Here is a 21,992-nt window from a genome sequence, read left to right on the forward strand (position 1 = left end):
GTATTAACTTCACCTTATCTTTGCATATAGTTTGATCTTAATTTGACCGCTCCTTTTGGTATTCATGTGTCTTTTTATTCTTTTGAATCAAAACCCCAATTGTACAAATTCATGTGTGTTTCATAATCTCTATTTTGCATATGTGTGATCCTATCCTCATTAGTGCAGAATTGTGCCATTAAGCTCCACATCATAAACGATAGGAAATTATTGTATGTGATGTCAAAATATCACACAAAGTTAGAAAATAGCACACGGTTTTTGCTAGAAAAATTGTGTGATGTAGCACATCACTGCACACGGATAGAAAACACAAATGTGTGTGATGCATTACAAACATATTTCCGCAAAAATATGTGTGATGTACCCTATCTCGCACACAATTTAGAAAACAAAACTTTGTGCGATGCCTTGCACAAAAATGTATGTGATGCCGCATACCATTAAACACAAATTTAAAAAGGAAATCACGTGTCCAAAAAATGTGACTAAAGTCTGAAAAACATGAAATTTGGCATGATGTCATGATACGACCTCAATGGGTTGTGATGGTTGGGGGTGGGGGATTTAGTAGCCTCAATTGAATCTAAGGCATATAGAAGGAAACAAACTAATATTACCATTTTACATAATTCATTGTCTAGTATCTGCATGTATCTACATTTCATGTTGTTTTTGCGGGAATCTGCATGCATTTTCGTGTTAAGCACATGCATTTAAAAGCAATGGTTTTTCTTTAAAGAAAATGGATGTACTAATGTTTCGATATAAAAACCTATTACAAATATTCATACATAAATATGACTAATTGAATCTTGTACATACAAGACAAGAGATTAGTGAATCTTATTGGGGTACTATTCATTTGTTTGCTTGGTTTGCAGGATACAGATTATCGAAAATCCATCTCTGCACCCAAGCCCACAGATTATCATTTTTTTTCATGAATAACTCATCTCTAGTAGGAGCCCATCTCCAACAAAAATAATAATCAGGGGTGTCCCGTAACCTTTCGGTCATAAAACCAAGGGCGCTCAACGATGCTTTTTTTTGTAATATGGATGTAATTTTTGTTACTTTACGAATATGGATGTAATTTTTGTTACTTCTCATGTTCTTTGTACTGTCAAAGTTCACTGGAAGTACAAAGCACCTCAAACAATATAAAAATTACATTGAGATTCTTAGACCACCGAACGACAACTACGGCCATCAGAATGAGCCGCCGACGCGCCGATGTCGTCGCTCCCCTATCGGAGTCGGCTTGACCCTGTCGATGATAGCCTGAAAATCTTCATGCACGTGCCTCTAAGGACCAACGTTCTGAAGCCGCAGTCGTCGTCATTGAACCCTTAAATAGATCTGAAATACCTGACACCAAATATCATCACATGACAAGAAATCCTAACCTCACTTCCCATGGAGACAGTAGGAATCTACGCCGGAGCTCCGTCAACCATGCCCGGATGGACGAACTGGAGAAGGATCGAAGTCCGAAAGATAAACTCAAAGAAGAAGTGTCACCATTCACCTGAACGCCGCATCTATGAGGACTAAAAAACCCTAAACTAAACTACTAACCGAAGCGGAGGCAACGAGATTCCCCTCCTCGCCACAGCCCGCCGGAGCGGCAGGCAAAGGGGAGGCGAATTCATGATCTCACCAGCGACGCCCTGGAGGGGAGAGTTGCCCTAGCCGCCAAGGGATAGGGAAGGGAAAGAGAAATCCTAGATTGGTTCTCAACTTTGTGCACTGTCATGATGTTTGATGAATAAATCCGAAGTTTTTCCTCAAAAGAAAGGAAAAAAACATGTTATGCCTCCCAGCAAAAACAAAACAAAACATGTATGCCGTTCTTGCCATGTAAGCTGTGCAGCAGTGTAGCCCTCGTGTACTATAAATTAGGAAACACATGTTTGTGGGCGCGTGGATCTGGACTAGTACTAATTATTAGGAGGAGAGCCAGTTATTGCGGTCTAAAATCGGATCCAAACCTGGCAGCCGAATCAACATCCAAGTAAGCTATCGGATACAAAAGAGGTTGAAACCCAGTAGGGCTCGTATCTGCAATCCCAATTAAAGGAACGGCGACGACGGAAGATTCCAAATAATGCTAGCACGAACATCGCCCGGGGATACATGTTTCCCCACGGACGTGCTGGTGGAGATTCTGTTGCGGCTCCCGCCGAGCGCGAGGCGCCGAGCCCGCCTCGTCTGCAGGCTATGGCGCGACGTCGTCGACGAGCGCACCACGGAGATGCAGAGCCGTGCCACGGTCCTCCTTTGGCACGCCGCCTCCACCATCGCCTACGTTGTCGACGACCTCTCGTCATCCTCGACGGGGAGCTATAGCCTGCTGTGGAGCGGTCGCCAGCAGCTGGTCGGCACGTGCAACGGCCTGCTATGCCTCTGCGACGACGGCGGGGACATCACCCTGGTCAACCCAGCAACAAGAGAGACGCTGCCCGTCCCACGGCGGCCGCCATGCGCCGGCCAACTATTCGGCGAGGACAGGAGGTGGCACAGGGAATACAACTTCGCGTACCATCCCACAACAGGGCGGTACAAGGTGGTGCACGTCCCGTGCAGCTTCAACCGGGTCCGCGACGCGGTGCACGTGCTCACGCTTGGGGATGAGGCGTGGCGAGAGGTGCCAGCCCCCGGTAACAAGAGGTGCAACCTCGACGGCAGCATTGTCAGTGTGGACGGCGTGACATATTGGGTCACCGACGGCGGCGGCACCGCGAGGATCATCTCTTTCGACCTCGACAGCGAGCACATCGCCGTCTCCGCCACATCTCTGCCGTTTCTGCCTGCGAGGCACAACGACTACAGCCTGACCGAGGTGCACGGGAGGCTGGGAGTCATCGTCAGCAACCCGGCGGGGATGATGCAAGCGTGGGTTCGGAACAAGGAGGGGAGGTGGATCTGCCGGTACACCCTCGCATGTCCCATGCACGAGATTCCACGGCCGCACTTCGCATACGGCGAACACTTTTTGAAGTGCGAGGGGCAGTTGTTGTATGCATACCCGCGGCAAGGCGCATTATCGCCGTTCGGCTCAAGGCTTGCGTCCAACATCGTGCAGGTCAATCACAGGGATAGGGGAGTGTTGGTCGCTAAGATGAATGGTGTGGGCTGGAGATTTAACTACCGAACGTTTGCTCACGTCAAGACATTGGAGCCCTTAGGTATTTATATGCGGCCGCAAAAATGTGCTAGTATTTGTTGAAGTTTTTGACAAGCAATACATGTTCATGTTCCATGTGCGCATGCAATTTGTTGTACAAATAAATAAATAAATAAGTTCATGGCTTGTGAAAAATATATATATATATATATATATATATATATATATATATATATATATATATATATATATATATATATATGGTGCTTCTACTTTGTATTGTAAATGTGGATACTTTTTCTCTATAAATTTGGATAAAGTTTACGAAACTTGACATCTGAAACACCGACAAATAATAATTATATGCACTATCTTATGTAATGGAGGGAGTATAATTTTATTGTACATTTATTTGTAATAAAGAGCATTATATCAACAGGCTTTGCTCAAATTTTGATAATTCCCTTAGTTTAACTATACATCGTCCGATATCTCTCTCTTGTATTCAATATACCAAAGTCAACCGATATGAACCTTATACTAGATATTTTGAACCTTGAAGGAAGCAAACAAACAGTAGCACTTTACATAATCCATAGAAAAAAGTATGTTTTTCGTCCCTCAAGTTCACGAGAAGTAGACATTTGGTCCCTCATCTTTTTTTCGTCGACATTTTATCCCTTAGAGCATCTACAGCCGGGCGCCCCAAACCCTCCTCGAACGCCCGGGCGGTCCGCCCGGTCACTGACCGGTCATGATTTTTCAACTCAAACAGACGCCTCAAACGGGTCTCAAACGCGGCACCCCTCATCTCTAGCCCAAATATAAGGCGGATATGGGGGAACCCGGGCTTTGAGGGTGGTCCCCCTTTCTCAAGTAAAAGCGCGCCCGGGCACGCCCGCCACGTCGGACCCGACCCATGTTGGCCCACCCGACCCCACATATATCCATCCCCATCCGCTCGTCGGACAAACCCGAGCCACTTCACTCCACTCCCCGCCGCCACGCGAGCTCACCTCCGGCGGGGTCCGGTCGTCTCTGGCATAGCAGGCAGCGATTCTAACTCCAACCACTCCGGATCCGTCAACTGGGGTGTCATCCCGTGCAGGTTGGAGGAGGCAATGGCGGTCCGCATTGCACTACGCCGCTCCCGGCAGGACAGTGCCCGGCCGACGGACGGATCTGTCCGCCGCGACTGCATAGCGTCGGCTCAACGAGCGCTCGGGTCCTCTAGGGCAGGATCATCGCGGTCTCGGCAGCCGGAAACCCTCTCCTTCCCCATCACCGGTCAGGCAGACTATGAGTCCCACCGGAAACGGGCGGCCCGCCGGGGGAAGGAGAGGATAAGGGCCGCCGAGGCCCGTATCATGGCGGAAAGGGCAGTGGCGGAGGCGGCTGATGCGGCGGCGCGGGCGGTGGCAGAAGTGGAAGCCATCCGCGCCCGCATTATGAAGAAATCGCAGTGGAGGAACACAGACGCCCTCGCCCGAGAGCAGAATCGGGTGGTCCGTGCGATGGCCGGACTGCCACCAAAGGATGAGAAGGCAGATAGTGACGGCGAGGACAGCTTCGACGACGAACAGATCCGGCTCGATCCGTACTGCGTCTTCGACCGGTACTTTCGTGAGAAGGACGGCAAGGGCGCCCGGGAGGGCAAGGGCAGCCGTGGATGGTCTCCACCGTAGTCAAACATGGGTCCTGCCTTGAGGTGTGTGGCAGATTCCGATTCCCCTTTACAAAGTTGACAAAGACCGGTACTTTTGTGGCTGTATCCCCAGCCAATCATGGATCAAATTCCAAATCCCAATCGAGTAGCGACATTTGAACATGAGGTGCGCGGCAGTTTTCGGTTCTCTATTACAAAGCTGACAAAGACCGCAATTGGGCCAGCCCCTACGGGCAAGTCTATCTGTCGTCCAAACTCTATCTTTGAGTGTGTCTAGGGCATAACTAGATGTGTTTTAGTTATTGCACATCTAAGTTCTTTTTTAGAAAAGGAGGAATACCCCCGTCCTCTGCATCTGGATGATGCATACAACCATTTTATTAATTATTAACACAAGACCATACAAATTCATACAACAATAAGACCAAAGCCACCATCTAAGCAATATATGTCGCTACTCCTATCTAGTTGATGAAGGGGCGTTGATAGTCTAGGCCTAATACCAAACAGACCTCGCAGCCAAACCTAACATCTAAGACCTGAGGTCCCAACCAGGACGCCTGCCGGGTATGGGCACCCACCAGTCCAGCGTGCTCCTCAACCAGGACGCCTGCCGGGTATGAGGCCGCCGCAGCCACCTGCCACCAATCCATCTTCAGAGTTTTACTGCTACATCTACCTTGCACGGTCTAGCTGCTGCCGACGCCACCACGACGCCAGACAGCGTCGACCTCCTGCGCGTGTCCATCACCACACATCTGACGCCAAGCCTCCGCTGCTCCATGCCGCCAAGAGCCGCCGCCATGAATATGTAGAAAGAAACACCGCTCCACCAAAGAAGCCATCCGCTGGTCCCTCGAGCCAGAGTGCATCTCCAAGAATGCCACCCCCAAGGGGGTAACGACACATGAATACCGCCGTCATCCGATCAACTGATATAGGGTTTCCCCCGGAGGTATTGGGTGGGTTTGGGATTTGTACCTCGATGATGCCTTCATGAAGGAAACGATGATAAGGGCATCGTCATCACCGGCTCCGGCCAACGACCGAAGACCAAGTTTTCACTCGGATCCGTCCCAAGAAATCCACCCGACAACCTGTGCACTGTCTCGACCGCCTTCAAAGCCCCAGATCTAGCCGCCTAGATCCGGCGACCAACCGCAACAGGAGTGCCACCGTAGGAGCCCTGGCACACCGGCCACTGCCTGAATGCGCCACCACTGGAGCCTTGGAGGAGGACTCCCACCCCACCTCGCCAAACCGCGAGAGCCGCCGAGATGGATCCCGCATGCTCATCACCGTCTCTGATCGGAACCAATCCGTGGCAAAACCACGAGATCACCGACGCAGATCCGCCTTGGATATGGACTGCACCACGCCATGCCACCGCGGGAAGCCCGAGCTTCACCCGCCGCCGTTGTCCAGGGCCACCGCCCCAGGATCTTGATCTAGCCAGCCCTGTCCTCCACGGCGCCCTCTTCACGCCGCCGCCCAAGGCCTCCACCCGGAGCACGCCGTCGCACCACTATGGAACAGATCGCCGCTGCGCTGTCACGCGTGTGAAGGTCCCGCCCCACCCCCTCCGACGCGATCCAGGGAGAAGAGCCTCCACCACCGCCGTCGGCCCCCGGGCTTAGCTGAAGGAAATATGCCCTAGAGGCAATAATAAAGTTATTATTTATTTCCTTATATCATGATAAATGTTTATTATTCATGCTAGAATTGTATTAACCAGAAACATAATACATGTGTGAATACATAGACAAACAGAGTGCCACTAGTATGCCTCTACTTGACTAGCTCGTTAATCAAAGATGGTTATGTTTCCTAGCCATAGACATAAGTTGTCATTTGATTAACGAGATCACCTCATTAGGAGAATGACGTGATTGACTTGACCCATTCCGTTAGCTTAGCACTCGATCGTTTAGTATGTTGCTATTGCTTTCTTCATGACTTATACATGTTCCTATGACTATGAGATTATGCAACTCCCGTTTACCGGAGGACCACTTTGTGTGCTACCAAACGTCACAACGTAAATGGGTGATTATAAAGGTGCTCTACAGGTGTCTCCAAAGGTACTTGTTGGGTTGGCGTATTTCGAGATTAGGATTTGTCACTCCGATTGTCGGAGAGGTATCTCTGGGCCCACTCGGTAATGCACATCACTATAAGCCTTGTAAGCATTGTGACTAATGAGTTAGTTGCGGGATGATGTATTATGGAACGAGTAAAGAGACTTGCCGGTAACGAGATTGAACTAGGTATCGAGATACCGACGATCGAATCTCGGGCAAGTAACATACCGGTGACAAAGGGAACAGCGTATGTTGTTATGCGGTCTGACCGATAAAGATCTTCGTAGAATATGTGGGAGTCAATATGGGCATCCAGGTCCCGCTATTGGTTATTGACCGGAGAGGTGTCTCGGTCATGTCTACATAGTTCTCGAACCCGAAGGGTCCGCACGCTTAACGTTATGATGACAGTTTTATTGAGTTTTGATGTACCGAAGGAGTTCGGAGTCCCGGATGAGATCGGGGACATGACGAGGAGTCTCGAAATGGCCGAGACGTAAAGATCGATATATTGGACGACTATATTCGGACTTCGGAAAGGTTCCGAGTGATTCGGGTATTTTTCGGAGTACCGGAGAGTTACGGGAATACGTATTGGGCCTTATTGGGCCATACGGGAAAGAAGGAAAAGGGCCTCAAGGGTGGCCGCACCCCTCCCCTTGGTCTGGTCCGAATTGGACTAGGGAAGGGGGGCGCCCCCTTCCTTCCTTCTCTTTTTCCCTTCCTCTTTTCCTATTCCATATGGGAGGTGGAATCCTACTAGGACTAGGGAGTCCTAGTAGGACTCCACACTTGGTGCGCCCCCTCCTAGGGCCGGCCTCCTCCTCCCTTGCTCCTTTATATACGGGGGCAGGGGGCACCCCATGGACACACTTGATATACGATATTCTTAGCCGTGTGCGGTGCCCCCCTCCACCATATTACACCTCGATAATACCGTTGCGGAGCTTAGGCGAAGCCCTGCGTCGGTGGAACATCATCATCGTCACCACGCCGTCGTGCTGACGAAACTCTCCCTCAACACTCGGCTGGATCGGAGTTCGAGGGACGTCATCGAGCTGAACGTGTGTAGAACTCGGAGGTGTCGTGCGTTCGATACTTGATCGGTCGGATCGTGAAGACGTACGACTACATCAACCGCGTTGTGATAACGCTTCCGCTTTCGGTCTACGAGGGTATGTGGACAACACTCTCCCCTCTCGTTGCTATGCATCACCATGATCTTGCGTGTGCGTAGGATTTTTTTTTAAATTACTACGTTCCCCAACAGTGGCATCCGAGCCTGGTTTTATGCGTTGATGTTATGCACGAGTAGAACACAAGTGAGTTGTGGGCGATATAAGTCATACTGCTTACCAGCATGTCATATTTTGGTTCAGCGGTATTGTGAGATGAAGCGGCCCGGACCGACATTACGCGTACGCTTACGCGAGACTGGTTCAACCGTTCGGAGCACTCGTTGCTTAAAGGTGACTGGCGGGTGTCTGTCTCTCTCACTTTAGTTGAACCGAGTGTGGCTACGCCCGGTCCTTGCGAAGGTTAAAACAGCACCAACTTGACAAACTATCGTTGTGGTTTTGATGCGTAGGTAAGAACGGTTCTTGCTAAGCCCGTAGCAGCCACGTAAAACTTGCAACAACAAAGTAGAGGACGTCTAACTTGTTTTTGCAGGGCATGTTGTGATGTGATATGGTCAAGACATGATGTGATATAATTTTGTTGTATGAGATGATCATGTTTTGTAACCGAGTTATCGGCAACTGGCAGGAGCCATATGGTTGTCGTTTTATTGTATGCAATGCAATCGCCATGTAATGCTTTACTTTATCACTAAGCGGTAGCGATAGTCGTAGAAGCATAAGATTGACGAGACGACAACGATGCTACGATGGAGATCAAGGTGTCGCGCCGGTGACGATGGTGATCATGACGGTGCTTCGGAGATGGAGATCACAAGCACAAGATGATGATGGCCATATCATATCACTTATATTGATTGCATGTGATGTTAATCCTTTATGCATCTTATCTTGCTTTGTTTGACGGTAGCATTATAAGATGATCCTTCACTAAATTATCAAAGTATAAGTGTTCTCCCTGAGTATGCACCATTGCGAAAGTTCTTCGTGCTGAGACACCACGTGATGATCGGGTGTGATAGGCTCTACGTTCAAATACAACAGGTGCAAAACAGTTGCACACGCGGAATACTCAGGTTAAACTTGACGAGCCTAGCATATAACAGATATGGCCTTGGAACACGGAGACCGAAAGGTCGAGCGTGAATCATATAGTAGATATGATCAACATAGTGATGTTCACCATTGAAACTACTCCATCTCACGTGATGATCGGACATGGTTTAGTTGATATGGATCACGTGATCACTTAGAGGATTAGAGGGATGTCTATCTAAGTGGGAGTTCTTAAGTAATATGATTAATTGAACTTAAATTTATCATGAACTTAGTCCTGATAGTATTTTGCAAATTATGTTGTAGATCAATAGCTCGCGTTGTTGCTTCCCTGTGTTTATTTTTGATATGTTCCTAGAGAAAAATTATGTTGAAAGATGTTAGTAGCAAAGATGCGGATTGGACCCGTGATCTGAGGATTATCCTCATTGCTGCACAGAAAAATTATGTCCTTGATGCACCGCTAGGTAACAGTCCAATTGCAGGAGCAGATGCAGACGTTATGAACGTTTGGCTAGCTCAATATGATGACTACTTGATAGTTTAGTGCATCATGCTTAACGGCTTAGAATCGGGACTTCAAAGACGTTTTGAACGTCATGGACCATATGAGATGTTCCAGGAGTTGAAGTTAATATTTCAAGCAAATACCCGAGTTGAGAGATATGAAGTCTCCAACAAGTTCTATAGCTAAAAGATGGAGGAGAATCGCTCAACTAGTGAGCATGTGCTCAGATTGTCTGGGTACTACAATCGCTTGAATCAAGTGGGAGTTAATCTTCCAGATAAAATAGTGATTGACAGAATTCTCTAGTCACCATCACCAAGTTAGTAGAACTTCGTGATGAACTATACTATGCAAGGGATGACGAAAGTAATTCCCGAGCTCTTCGTGATGCTGAAATCGACGAAGGTAGAAATCAAGAAAAACATCAAGTGTTGATGGTTGACGAGACCACTAGTTTCAAGAAAAGGGCAAAGGGAAGAAGGGGAACTTCAAAAAGAACGGCAAGCAAGTTGCTGCTCAAGTGAAGAAGCCTAAGTCTGGTCCTAAGCCTGAGACTAAGTGCTTCTACTGCAAAGGGACTGGTCACTGGAAGCGGAACTACCCCAAGTATTTGGTGGATAAGAAGGATGGCAAAGTGAACAAAGGTATATTGGATATACATGTTATTGATGTGTACTTACTGGTGTTTATAGCAACCCCTCGGTATTTGATACTGCTTCATTTGCTAAAGAGTAGTAACTCGAAACAGGAGTTGCAGAATAAACAGAGACTAGTAAAAGGCGAGGTGACAATGTGTGTTGGAAGTAATTCCAAGATTGATATAATCATCATCGCACACTCCCTATACTTTCGGGATTAGTGTTGAACCTAAATAAGTGTTATTTGGTGTTTGCGTTGAGCATGAATATGACTTGATCATGTTTATTGCAATACGGTTATTCATTTAAAGTTAGAGAATAATTGTTGTTCTGTTTACATGAATAAAACCTTATATGGTTACACACCCAATGAAAATGGTTCGTTGGATCTCGATCGTAGTGATACACATATTCATAATATTGAAGCCAAAAGATGCAAAGTTAATAATGATAGTGCAACTTATTTGTGGCACTGCCGTTTAGGTCATATTGGTGTAAAGCGCATGAAGAAACTCCATACTGATGGGATTTTGGAATCACTTGATTATGAATCACTTGATGCTTGCGAACCGTGCCTCATGGGCAAGATGACTAAAACGCCGTTCTCCGAAACTATGGAGAGAGCAACAGATTTGTTGGAAATCATACATACAGATGTATGTGGTCCGATGAATATTGAGGCTCGTAGCAGGTATCATTATTTTCTGACCTTCACAGATGATTTGAGCAGATATGGGTATATCTACTTAATGAAACAAGAGTCTGAAACATTTGAAAAGTTCATATAATTTCAGAGTGAAGCAGAAAATCATCGTAACAATAAAATAAAGTTTCTACGATCTGATCGTGGAGAAGAGTATTTAAGTTACGAGTTTGGCCTTTAGTTAAAACAATGTGGAATAGTTTCACAAATTCATGCCACCTGGAACACCACAGCATAATGGTGTGTCCGAACGTCATAACCGTTCTTTATTGGATATAGTGCAATCTGTGATGTCTCTTACCAATTTACCACTAATCGTTTTGGGGGTTATGCATTAGAGACAGCTGCATTCACGTTAAATAGGGCACCATCAAAATCCGTTGAGACGACGCCTTATGAACTGTGGTTTGGCAAGAAACCAAAGTTGTCGTTTCTTAAAATTTTGGGGTTGCGATGCTTATGTGAAAAAGTTTCATCCTGATAAGCTCAAACCCAAATCGGAGAAATGTGTCTTCATAGGATACCCAAAGGAGACAGTTGGGTACACCTTCTATCACAGATCCGAAGGCAAGACATTCATTGCTAAGTATGGATCCTTTCTAGAGAAGGAGTTTCTCTCGAAAGAAGTGAGTGGGAGGAAAGTAGAACTTGATGAGGTAACTGTACCTGCTCCCTTATTGGAAAGTAGTTCATCACAGAAATCTGTTCCTGTGACTCCTACACCAATTAGTGAGGAAGTTAATGATGATGATCATGTAACTTCAGATCAAGTTACTACCAAACCTCGTAGGTAAACCAGAGTAAGATCCGCACCAGAGTGGTACGGTAATCCTGTTCTGGAGGTTATGTTACTAGACCATGACGAACCTACGAACTATGAAGAAGCGATGGTGAGCCCAGATTCCGCGAAATGGCTTGAGGCCATGAAAACTGAGATGAGATCCATGTATGAGAACAAAGTGTGGACTTTGGTTGACTTGCCCGATGATCGGCAAGCAATTGAGAATAAATGGATCGTCAAGAGGAAGACGGACGCTGATAGTAGTGTTAGTATCTACAAAGCTAGAATTGTCGCAAAAAGGTTTTTTGACAAGTTCAAGGTGTTGACTACGATGAGAGTTTCTCACTCGTATCTATGCTTAAGTCTGTCTGAATCATTTTAGCAATTGCCGCATTTTATGAAATATGGCAAATGGATAAACAAAACTGCATTCCTTAATGGATTTATTAAAGAAGAGTTGTATATGATGCAACCAGAAGGTTTTGTCAATCCTAAAGGTGCTAACAAAATATGCAAGCTCCAGCGATCCATCTATGGACTAGTGCAAGCATCTCGGAGTTGGAATATACGCTTTGATAAGTTGATCAAAGGATATAGTTTTATACAGACTTGCAATGAAGCCTGTATTTACAAGAAAGTGAGTGGGAGCACTACAGCATTTCTGATAAGTATATGTGAATGACATATTGTTGATCGGAAATAATGTAGAATTATTCTGCAAAGCATAAAGGAGTGTTTGAAAGGAGTTTTTCAAAGAAAGACCTCGGTGAAGCTGCTTACATATTGAGCATCAAGATCTATAGAGATAGATGAAGACGCTTGATAAGTTTTTCAATGAGTACATACCTTAACAAGATTTTGAAGTAGTTCAAAAATAGAACAGTCAAAGAAAGAGTTCTTGCCTGTGTTACAAGGTGTGAAATTGAGTAAGACTAAAAGCCCGACCACGGCAAAAGATAGAAAGAGAATGAAAGTCATTCCCTATGCCTTGGCCATAGGTTCTATAAAGTATGCCATGCTGTGTACCAGATCTATTGTATGCCCTACACTGATTTTGGCAAGGGAGTACAATAATGATCTAGGAGTAGATCACTGGACAGCGGTCAAAATTATGCTTAGTGGAATAAGGATATGTTTCTCGATTATGGAAGTGACAAAAGGTTCGTCGTAAAGGGTTACGTCGATACAAGTTTTGACACTAAATCTAGATGACTCTAAGTCTCGGTCTAGATACATATTGAAAGAGGGAGCAATTAGCTAGAGTAGCTCCGTGCAGAGCATTGTAAACATAGAAATTTGCAAAATACTTACAGATCTGAATGTGACAGACCCGTTGACTAAAATTATCTCACAATCAAAACATGATCACACCTTAGTACTCTTTGGGTGTTAATCACATAGCGATGTGAACTAGATTATTGACTCTAGTAAACCCTTTGAGTGTTGGTCACATAGAGATGTGAACTATGGGTGTTAATCACATGGTGATGTGAATTATTGATGTTAAAATCACATGGCGATGTGAACTAGATTATTGACTCTAGTGCAAGTGGGAGACTGAAGGAAATATGCCCTAGAGGCAATAATAAAGTTATTATTTATTTCCTTATATCATGATAAATGTTTATTATTCATGCTAGAATTGTATTAACCGGAAACTTAATACATGTGTGAATACATAGACAAACAGAGTGTCACTAGTATGCCTCTACTTGACTAGCTCGTTAATCAAAGATGGTTATGTTTCCTAGCCATAGACATAAGTTGTCATTTGATTAACGAGATCACCTCATTAGGAGAATGACGTGATTGACTTGACCCATTCCGTTAGCTTAGCACTCGATCGTTTAGTATGTTGCTATTGCTTTTTTCATGACTTATACATGTTCCTATGACTATGAGATTATGCAACTCCCGTTTACCGGAGGAACACTTTGTGTGCTACCAAACGTCACAACGTAAATGGGTGATTATAAAGGTGCTCTACAGGTGTCTCCAAAGGTACTTGTTGGGTTGGCGTATTTCGAGATTAGGATTTGTCACTCTGATTGTCGGAGAGGTATCTCTGGGCCCACTCGGTAATGCACATCACTATAAGCCTTGCAAGCATTGTGACTAATGAGTTAGTTGCGGGATGATGTATTACGGAACGAGTAAAGAGACTTGCCGGTAACGAGATTGAACTAGGTATCGAGATACCGACGATCGAATCTCGGGCAAGTAACATACCGGTGACAAAGGGAACAACGTATGTTGTTATGCGGTCTGACCGATAAAGATCTTCGTAGAATATGTGGGAGTCAATATGGGCATCCAGGTCCCGCTATTGGTTATTGACCGGAGAGGTGTCTCGGTCATGTCTACATAGTTCTCGAACCCGAAGGGTCCGCACGCTTAACGTTACGATGACAGTTTTATTGAGTTTTGATGTACCGAAGGAGTTCGGAGTCCCGGATGAGATCGGGGACATGACGAGGAGTCTCGAAATGGCCGAGACGTAAAGATCGATATATTGGACGACTATATTCGGACTTCGGAAAGGTTCCGAGTGATTCGGGTATTTTTCGGAGTACCGGAGAGTTACGGGAATACGTATTGGGCCTTATTGGGCCATACGGGAAAGAAGGAAAAGGGCCTCAAGGGTGGCCGCACCCCTCCCCTTGGTCTGGTCCGAATTGGACTAGGGAAGGGGGGCGCCCCCTTCCTTCCTTCTCTTTTTCCCTTCCTCTTTTCCTATTCCATATGGGAGGTGGAATCCTACTAGGACTAGGGAGTCCTAGTAGGACTCCACACTTGGTGCGCCCCCTCCTAGGGCCGGCCTCCTCCTTCCTTGCTCCTTTATATACGGGGGCAGGGGGCACCCCATGGACACACTTGATATACGATATTCTTAGCCGTGTGCGGTGCCCCCCTCCACCATATTACACCTCGATAATACCGTTGCGGAGCTTAGGCGAAGCCCTGCGTCGGTGGAACATCATCATCGTCACCACGCCGTCGTGCTGACGAAACTCTCCCTCAACACTCGGCTGGATCGGAGTTCGAGGGACGTCATCGAGCTGAACGTGTGTAGAACTCGGAGGTGCCGTGCGTTCGGTACTTGATCGGTCGGATCGTGAAGACGTACGACTACATCAACCGCGTTGTGATAACGCTTCCGCTTTCGGTCTACGAGGGTACGTGGACAACACTCTCCCCTCTCGTTGCTATGCATCACCATGATCTTGCGTGTGCGTAGGAATTTTTTTGAAATTACTACATTCCCCAACATTAGCCCAGCGGCGTCCTCCGGCAGCGGCGGAGGGAAGGGAGGGAGGTGGTGTTGACCCTGGCGGCTAGGGTTTGAAGAGCCGCCCGAGTCACCCGAGACAGGGGCGACGCGGGGGCGAGCCACTAGCTGCGTGTTAGTAGCTGATCCCCTTCATATCTAATCTTTGCCTCTTTGCACATCTAAGTGACTCAAGTATAGAGAGGAAAAGAAAAAAGAAAAAGGAAATATCCACACGAATCTCAACGTAAAATCAGTGACATACGACTTAGAAGTGCCATAAGTATTGCACATCTAGATATGTTTTAGCATAACTGAATTTAATTTTAGGCGGCGCCCAAACCTTCCGAACCATCAACAGAACCTACTTAAAATATACTACCTCTGTATTCAAAATAAAAGACGTTTTTGCGTCTTATGTTTTGGTATGGAGTAAGCACAAAACTATAGAAGAAGGAAGCCATAAAATTCATGGTTCCAATCCAAGGTGGTCTAGTGATCTCAAAATTCAGAATCATTTAGCACGAGAGAGCTGAGTAAATTCGAGGTTTTGAACAGATTCGTTGCGGTCTCATGTCGGATACAAACTTGACAGGTATACAGAAGAACTTGACAACCGAGTAGGACTCTGATCCCATCAGGAAACGACTCGCCAGCTCGTTCAATAAAAAGGGGAGACGGGGCGGGGCGCGCTGCCGTGGGCAACCGGCCGGAAGAAACGAGATCAGAAACAACACCTCCGCCGTGCCATGGATTCAAAATGGACGCGATAAGTGCCACACGTGTGGGCGTTAGGGGGTCTGCCCACACATTTTGTGTGGTGTGTAAGAGAAACAGCCCACACACCTATGTGTGGGCAAAACAATGCCCACACACCTCTTTTTTCCCCTCCCGATCCCTCTCACACGCGTGCGTGTGGGCGAAATAGATAACGCCCACACGCCCCGTACGCCAGGCCTCGTACCTCGTGGTCCCGCACGCCCCGCGTGACAGTCAGCGCGCGTCCCGCAGTTGCCATGGTCCAGACCCTCGTCCATGTTCGTTTAACTGTAGTTGTCATGTCGCTGAACTTCGGTTGCCATGTCGGACAATTACAGTTGCCATGGTTGCTCAACTGCATTTGCCATGTATGGTCTGGTCTACTGCAGTTGCCATGATTTCAAAACTTTAGGAGTTGCCACCCACTAACACTAGGCAGTTGCCATGTAGCACTACAAAAAGGCATGGCAAAAAAACATGTTCGGGTAAAAGAGAGAGTTGCCATGTGATCACAAGCACGCTAGGGCAGTTGCCATGTAAAGAGAAAGAGTTGCCATCTGCTTACGTGCACGCTAGGGCAGTTGCCATGTACGCAAAAACACATGGCAACTCGGGTAAAAGAGAATTGTCATCTGCTTACAAGCAAAGCTAGGGCAGTTGCCATGTACCCTGTAGAAACACATGGCAACTGCCAGCTTTGGGTGTGGGCGAAGAGACGGACGTGTGGGCGAAGTGATAAACGCCCACACACCAGCCCCATCTGCGTGCGTGAAAACTGGTGTGTGGGCGAATTGCTAAACGCCCACACACTAGCCCCCCGTGTGGTGAAAAAGGACGTGTGGGCGACCGGATAAATGCCCACACACCAGCTTAGTCCTACGTGGCACACAAAAACTGCTAGAACGCGCCAAGATTCGTGCAGAATTGGTTGGACGAGGATCCATGCGTGTGGGCGAGTTGCCAGATGCCCACACGTGTGGGCGTTAGACTTTTCATTCAAAATTCCACAAGGATATGCTGGTAGACATCCTGCTGCGGCTCCCGCCTAGCGCGCAGCGCCGTGCCCGTCTGGTCTGCAGGCTCTGGCGTGACCTCTTCGACAAACGAACGACGGAGATGCAGAGCCGCACCAAGGCCCTCCTCTGGAACGCCCGCTCCGCCGTCGCCTACGTCGTCGACGACCTCTCGACGGGGAGATGCAGGGAGCTTCTGAGGAACCCCCACCCCCCGCCTCCGAGATGCTCGCTACGAGGACGTCGACGCGGACGACGACCTGCAGCTGGTCGGCTCGTGCAACGGCCTCCTCTGCCTGTGCGAGAACAGCAGCGGGTGGGCCGGCGGGAGTAAATTGCTGAAAGCCACCACATTTGTGGCGAGGATACTCCAAAACCACCGCTTTTGCTGAAAATAACAAAACACCACCAACTCTGCGACAAGTGAATAACAGATTGCACTAAACGAGCTGTGAGCTGCGACTAACAGGAAACTGACGGGCTGGCCCCACATGTCAGGCTTACTTGGCAAAAAAACACATGGACGGTTGACTAGTCTCTCACGCTCTCTCTCTCTCACACTAGTCTTTTTGGCATTTCGTCGAACACTCTCCGTGTGCACGCACATCACCTACTCCCTCGGATCCGGCAGCGCAATGCCGACCACCGCCACCGCGCCATGCACCATCTCCGCGGACCTCGTCGGCGCCGGCCAACCGCTCGACGGCGCCACCCACGCCTCGCCTCCATCCACGCACAAGATGTGGAGCTCGACGGCGCCGGCTCTCCGAGCCCCGGCCTCGGCCCGGCTTCCCCTGCACGGCCGCGCCGCCCCCTACAGCCACCACCGACGCCGTCGACCCTCCACGCCCCGGCCTTACACCCCCCAGTCGCCTTCGCCGTCGATGGACACGACGGGAGGGACGCTCCGCTGCCTCCCTTCCCTGCCTCATCAAGCCTCCTCCAGCCGCCGTCATCGGCCACGACGAACTGCCCCCCAACCTCGTCCGCTCTCGTTGCCGGCCACCTGATGAGCCCTCGTGTGCCGCGTGCACGTGCTGCACCTCGGCCGTGCTTCCGCAAGCCCGGACCGCCACGCGCGCGTCCTCATGTGCTCGCATGCGTGCTCCGACGCTGCAGGCGTGGGCGCGGGGCTCGCCGGCGAGTGCGAGGCGGCAGCGGCAGTGCGGGCGCGGGGCTCGTTGGCGAGCGCGAGGCGGCAGCGGCGTTGTGGGCGCGGGGGCAGCGGCGTTGCGGGCGCGGGGCTCGCCGGCGAGTGTGAGGCGCCGGCGCGGCCGCGCGGGGAAAGCTAGGCCGGGGGCGTTGAAAGGTTGCGGCGTCGGAGCTAGCTGCAAGGGGCAGGGCGGCTGCGCAGGCGAAACCGGAGGTGCGACAGGTCCGGCGCATCGCAGACCAGAGCCGGCGGCCTGGCGTTGACTACGTAAGAAAAGGAAGAAGAAAAGGGGAAAGAGATGAGAGGCTGACTGGTGGGGCTAACTTCCACCTCAGCGTATAGTCCACATAAGCATGCCAAGTCAGCCTGACATGTGGGCCAGCCCGTTAGCTTTCCTGTTAGTCTCGGCTCACAGCTCGTTTAGTGCAATTTGTTACTCACTTACCGTGGAGTCGGTGGTGTTTTGTTATTTTCAACAAAAGCGGTGGTTTTAGAGTATCCTCGCCGTAAATGTGATGGCTTTCAGCAATTTACTCGGCCGGCGGCACCGTCACCCTGGTCAACCCGGCGACCGGCGCGACGCTGCCCGTGCCACCGCTTCCGCGTGGTGAGGTCGTCGGGTCCGGGTACTGGCAGGAGGGGAGGTGGGATAAGGCGTACAGCTTGGCGTACCACCCCACGACGGGGCGGTACAAGCTGGTGCACGCCCCGACGTTCCCGTGGACAGTCAGCTGGGGCATTGGGGCGATCTACGCCGTGCACGTGCTCACGCTGGAGGAGGAGGCGTCGTGGCGGGAGGTGGCGTCCTCCCGCGACGCCAGGACGAGGTGCAGGCTCGACGCCGGCGTCGTCAGCGTCGACGGCGCGGCATATTGGGTCACGGCGGGTGGCGCCCCGACCCCGAGAGTCGTTTCCTTCGACCTCGAGGACGAACGCGTCCGCTCCTTCGCCATGCCGTCGATGATCGCCCGGCTCCGGATCAAGGACTACAGCCTGACCGTGGTACGCGGGAGGCTCGGAGTCGTCGCCCGTGTGGGCTCTGGGACGACGGTCTGGGTTCGGGCGGAGAGGAGGTGGAGCCATCAGTACACGCTGACGAGTAAGTACATCCCACGCCCATACTTCGCGTACGGCGACCACATCCTCAAGGCCAAAGGACCATCCTTGTACGTGCACCGGCGAAAACCCGTGCCGTCTTCCGGCGGGAAGCTGCCGTGCGCTGTCATCGAAGTCGGCCACAGGGACCAGGACCAGGACCAGGGGATGATGATCACCAATATGAAGGGTGCGGCCTCCCATTACCGAGCATTTGCTCACATTGAGACGGCGGAACCATTGGGTGTTTACACAGCCAAGTATCCGCCTCCACTCATTAACGAGGACGTGTTCATCTGATAGCGAGCATGTGTCTCTGAAATTTGTCTTGTCATGGCAGATAGGTGTCATCTCGTCATACTCATCCATCACCTTAGGCACAACACAATCTGGGAGTTTTCGTTGCAAGAACGCACACAATAATAACATAGTAAGACAATGCACGTGCGGTCGAGGCTTCTGGGGAGGGATGGGGATGACGCACATGCGTCCAGCCAGACATATGTCACTCGCAGAAAACGTCGATGCTTGCGCTTGTACTCCCTCCATTTATTTCTAGTCTGTATATAGAATTTGGTCAAAGTCAAATTATATAAAATTTGACTAACTTCATAGAAAAAAATGTCAAACATCTACCATACAAAAGTTATATATTATGAAAATTAATTTCATCATGCATCTATAATATTGATTTCATAGTGTGAATGTTGGTATCATTTCCTACAAAGCTAAAAAAAAACGGAGAGAGTATTAGCCAAGTGATTGCAACTGTTTCTTTTTTTATGTTTGGAAAATTTACAAGTATTTTCCTTTCCAATTACCATAGAAAAATCTTGGTTTTGAGGAGGTAGCTTTAGCCTGCATGAAATTTATGTTGCAAGAGTATGTGAATTCATGAGAACTTTGTAAATCGCACAAACCAGAAATGATCCGTTCCATAAGAGCATCTACATCCTAGCCTCTTATACCCGTCTCAAACGCCCGTGCAGGCCGTCCGGTCAATGATCAGTCACAAAAAATCGACCCAACCAGATATCTCAAACCGCGGACAAACGTCTGGGTTGACCGGCGCCCCTCATATCCAACCCAAATATAGGGCGGATATGGGGCACGCCAGCGCGCATCCACCTGACAGGCCCGGCCCACCACGGACCCCACAAAATATCCCAATCCGGGCACCGTGTTCAAACCCTAGCTCACTCTCTCCCTCTCTCGGTCCATCATCCACTCATCTCCCTCTTCGGTTCTGATCCCATCCACCACGATGAGCAGCTCCGGCAGCGACTCCGGCTCGGAGCTCGACTACGAGGAGGAGATGGCCCTCTGCATTGCGCTGGAGCGGTCCAACGTGGAGACCGGCGGCAGCTTCGGATCTGGAGCGTCGCCGCACCTCCCGCGCCGTTGCAGCGCGGACGCCAGAGCTGGACCCTCCCGGCCCGCATGCAGTGGCGCCCGGTCAGCACAATCCGCGCCGGCCCCGCGGCGTCTCCTTTCCCCGTCGGTCGCTCCTCCACGCGGCCAGCGATGGGTGCTTGTGCCCCGCCTTCAACATGCAAGCGCACTCCGGAGTCGGAGGCGCACGCCGCGTGCCGCGGGAGGCAGCGTGCACGGGAGAGGGATGTGGTGGAGCAGTCCGCGCGCCGTCGCCGCGGGACGGAGCCGGACGCTGACGAGGACATGCGTCTCCTCGCCTCGGTGTAACGCCGCTCCCTCACGACGGCGGAGACGGGCGCTCGCCTCCTCCGACGAAAGAACCCCAAGGCGCTCTGGCTAGCTATTGAGCAGTCGGAGCGCGAGGCGAAGGTGGCTGCTGCTTAGAAGGCTTGGGTGACGATGCTGAACCGGGAGCAGGACAGGACGGTCCATCGGATGAAGAGGCTCATCATCCTCTCCGACTCCGGCTCCGACGACGGCGACAACTTCACCTCGTCGTCCGACGACCAAGACCCTACACCAGCCGCAGACGCCTGCAGCTGCACCGGCGATCGGAAGGGCAATGGCCCGACGCGGAAGTGGTAATTCCGGCCCCCCTCTACCTCAATGTTTATTTCGTTTTTAGTTGTAGAAGTTTATGAACTTGTCCGTGGACGAACTATGATCTCTTGGATGTGGTGAAGTATGTTATGTCCGTTTGCAGTTGATCTTGTGTTCCTTTGCAGCTCAATTTTGTTGTCCCTTATTTGATCACGTAGAATAGATCAACATGTGCATGGGTAGTATGGATCGGGCGTTTAAGGGACCGGATTTGGCAAGTCCAGTGGTAGATGCTCTAAAATTCTAGATATATAGTGTCTAATTTATCTATACTGGTCAATGTCAATGTGTACGTACAATACATATTAATTTGAAAATATATTAAATACATGCGGATATTAAGTAGGATATTATGTTATTATGTGATGGCGAATGCTCTGCGCCGGTCAACCCGCGAGAGCTTGGGCCGGTCCATCGTGGGTCGTTAGATAACTTCGCATGCAGTCCCGTTGGATTAGCATATTTAGCCTCGTCCACTCGTTCTCATTCTCTCGTACGTTTTGTACCAGAAATCCTTCATCCCGAAGCTCCCTTCCTTGGGCGTCGAAAACTTCCCGTCGCAGCGTCTTCACTGGGCGTAGCTGGCCGCCCCTGCCGCCAACTGGTTCGCCAGCATGGCTGGCCGCCCTTGCCGCTAACTGGTTCGCCAGCATGGCCGATCGCCGCACGCAACATCGCCGGCCGCCGGTTGCAGCTCGATGCACGTCGTTCATGCGTGGCTGGTCACCGTCACCGTCGCACGCCCTTGCAGCTTTTCTCAAACGTCGGTTCCAGCCTTTTTTGTCGCCGGTTTCAGCAAATTTCCTTCGTAGCAGCAGCTTGATTCACCGGTTCCAGCTTTTTACCTCGTCGGAAGAAACTTTTTCTCAACGCAGGTGGAAGCTTCGCAGTTGTTGGTTGTAGCAAAATAAGTGGTCGTCGCAGAACCACACCCACTCCGGTTGCAACAAAAACTCTACCTGTTCCAG

At 49.5% G+C, this 21,992-nt stretch overlaps 1 protein-coding gene across 1 annotated transcript; it reads left to right on the forward strand.

Moving 5' to 3' along the window:
- Positions 1-2,110: 2,110 nt before the first annotated feature.
- On the forward strand, positions 2,111-3,232 carry LOC109745605 (F-box protein At1g52495-like). Its single transcript, XM_020304726.1, has one exon. The coding sequence runs from the start codon at positions 2,111-2,113 to the stop codon at positions 3,230-3,232; it is 1,122 nt and encodes a 373-aa protein (XP_020160315.1).
- The last annotated feature ends 18,760 nt before the right edge of the window (positions 3,233-21,992 follow it).

The sequence above is a fragment of the Aegilops tauschii genome, chromosome 5 (assembly GCF_002575655.3).
Source record: "Aegilops tauschii subsp. strangulata cultivar AL8/78 chromosome 5, Aet v6.0, whole genome shotgun sequence".
Taxonomy (NCBI): Eukaryota; Viridiplantae; Streptophyta; class Magnoliopsida; order Poales; family Poaceae; genus Aegilops; species Aegilops tauschii.

Excerpts from the sequence above, each read along its gene's own strand:
- LOC109745605 (XM_020304726.1), top strand. The coding sequence starts at position 2,111 with ATGCTAGCACGAACATCGCCCGGGGATACATGTTTCCCCACGGACGTG.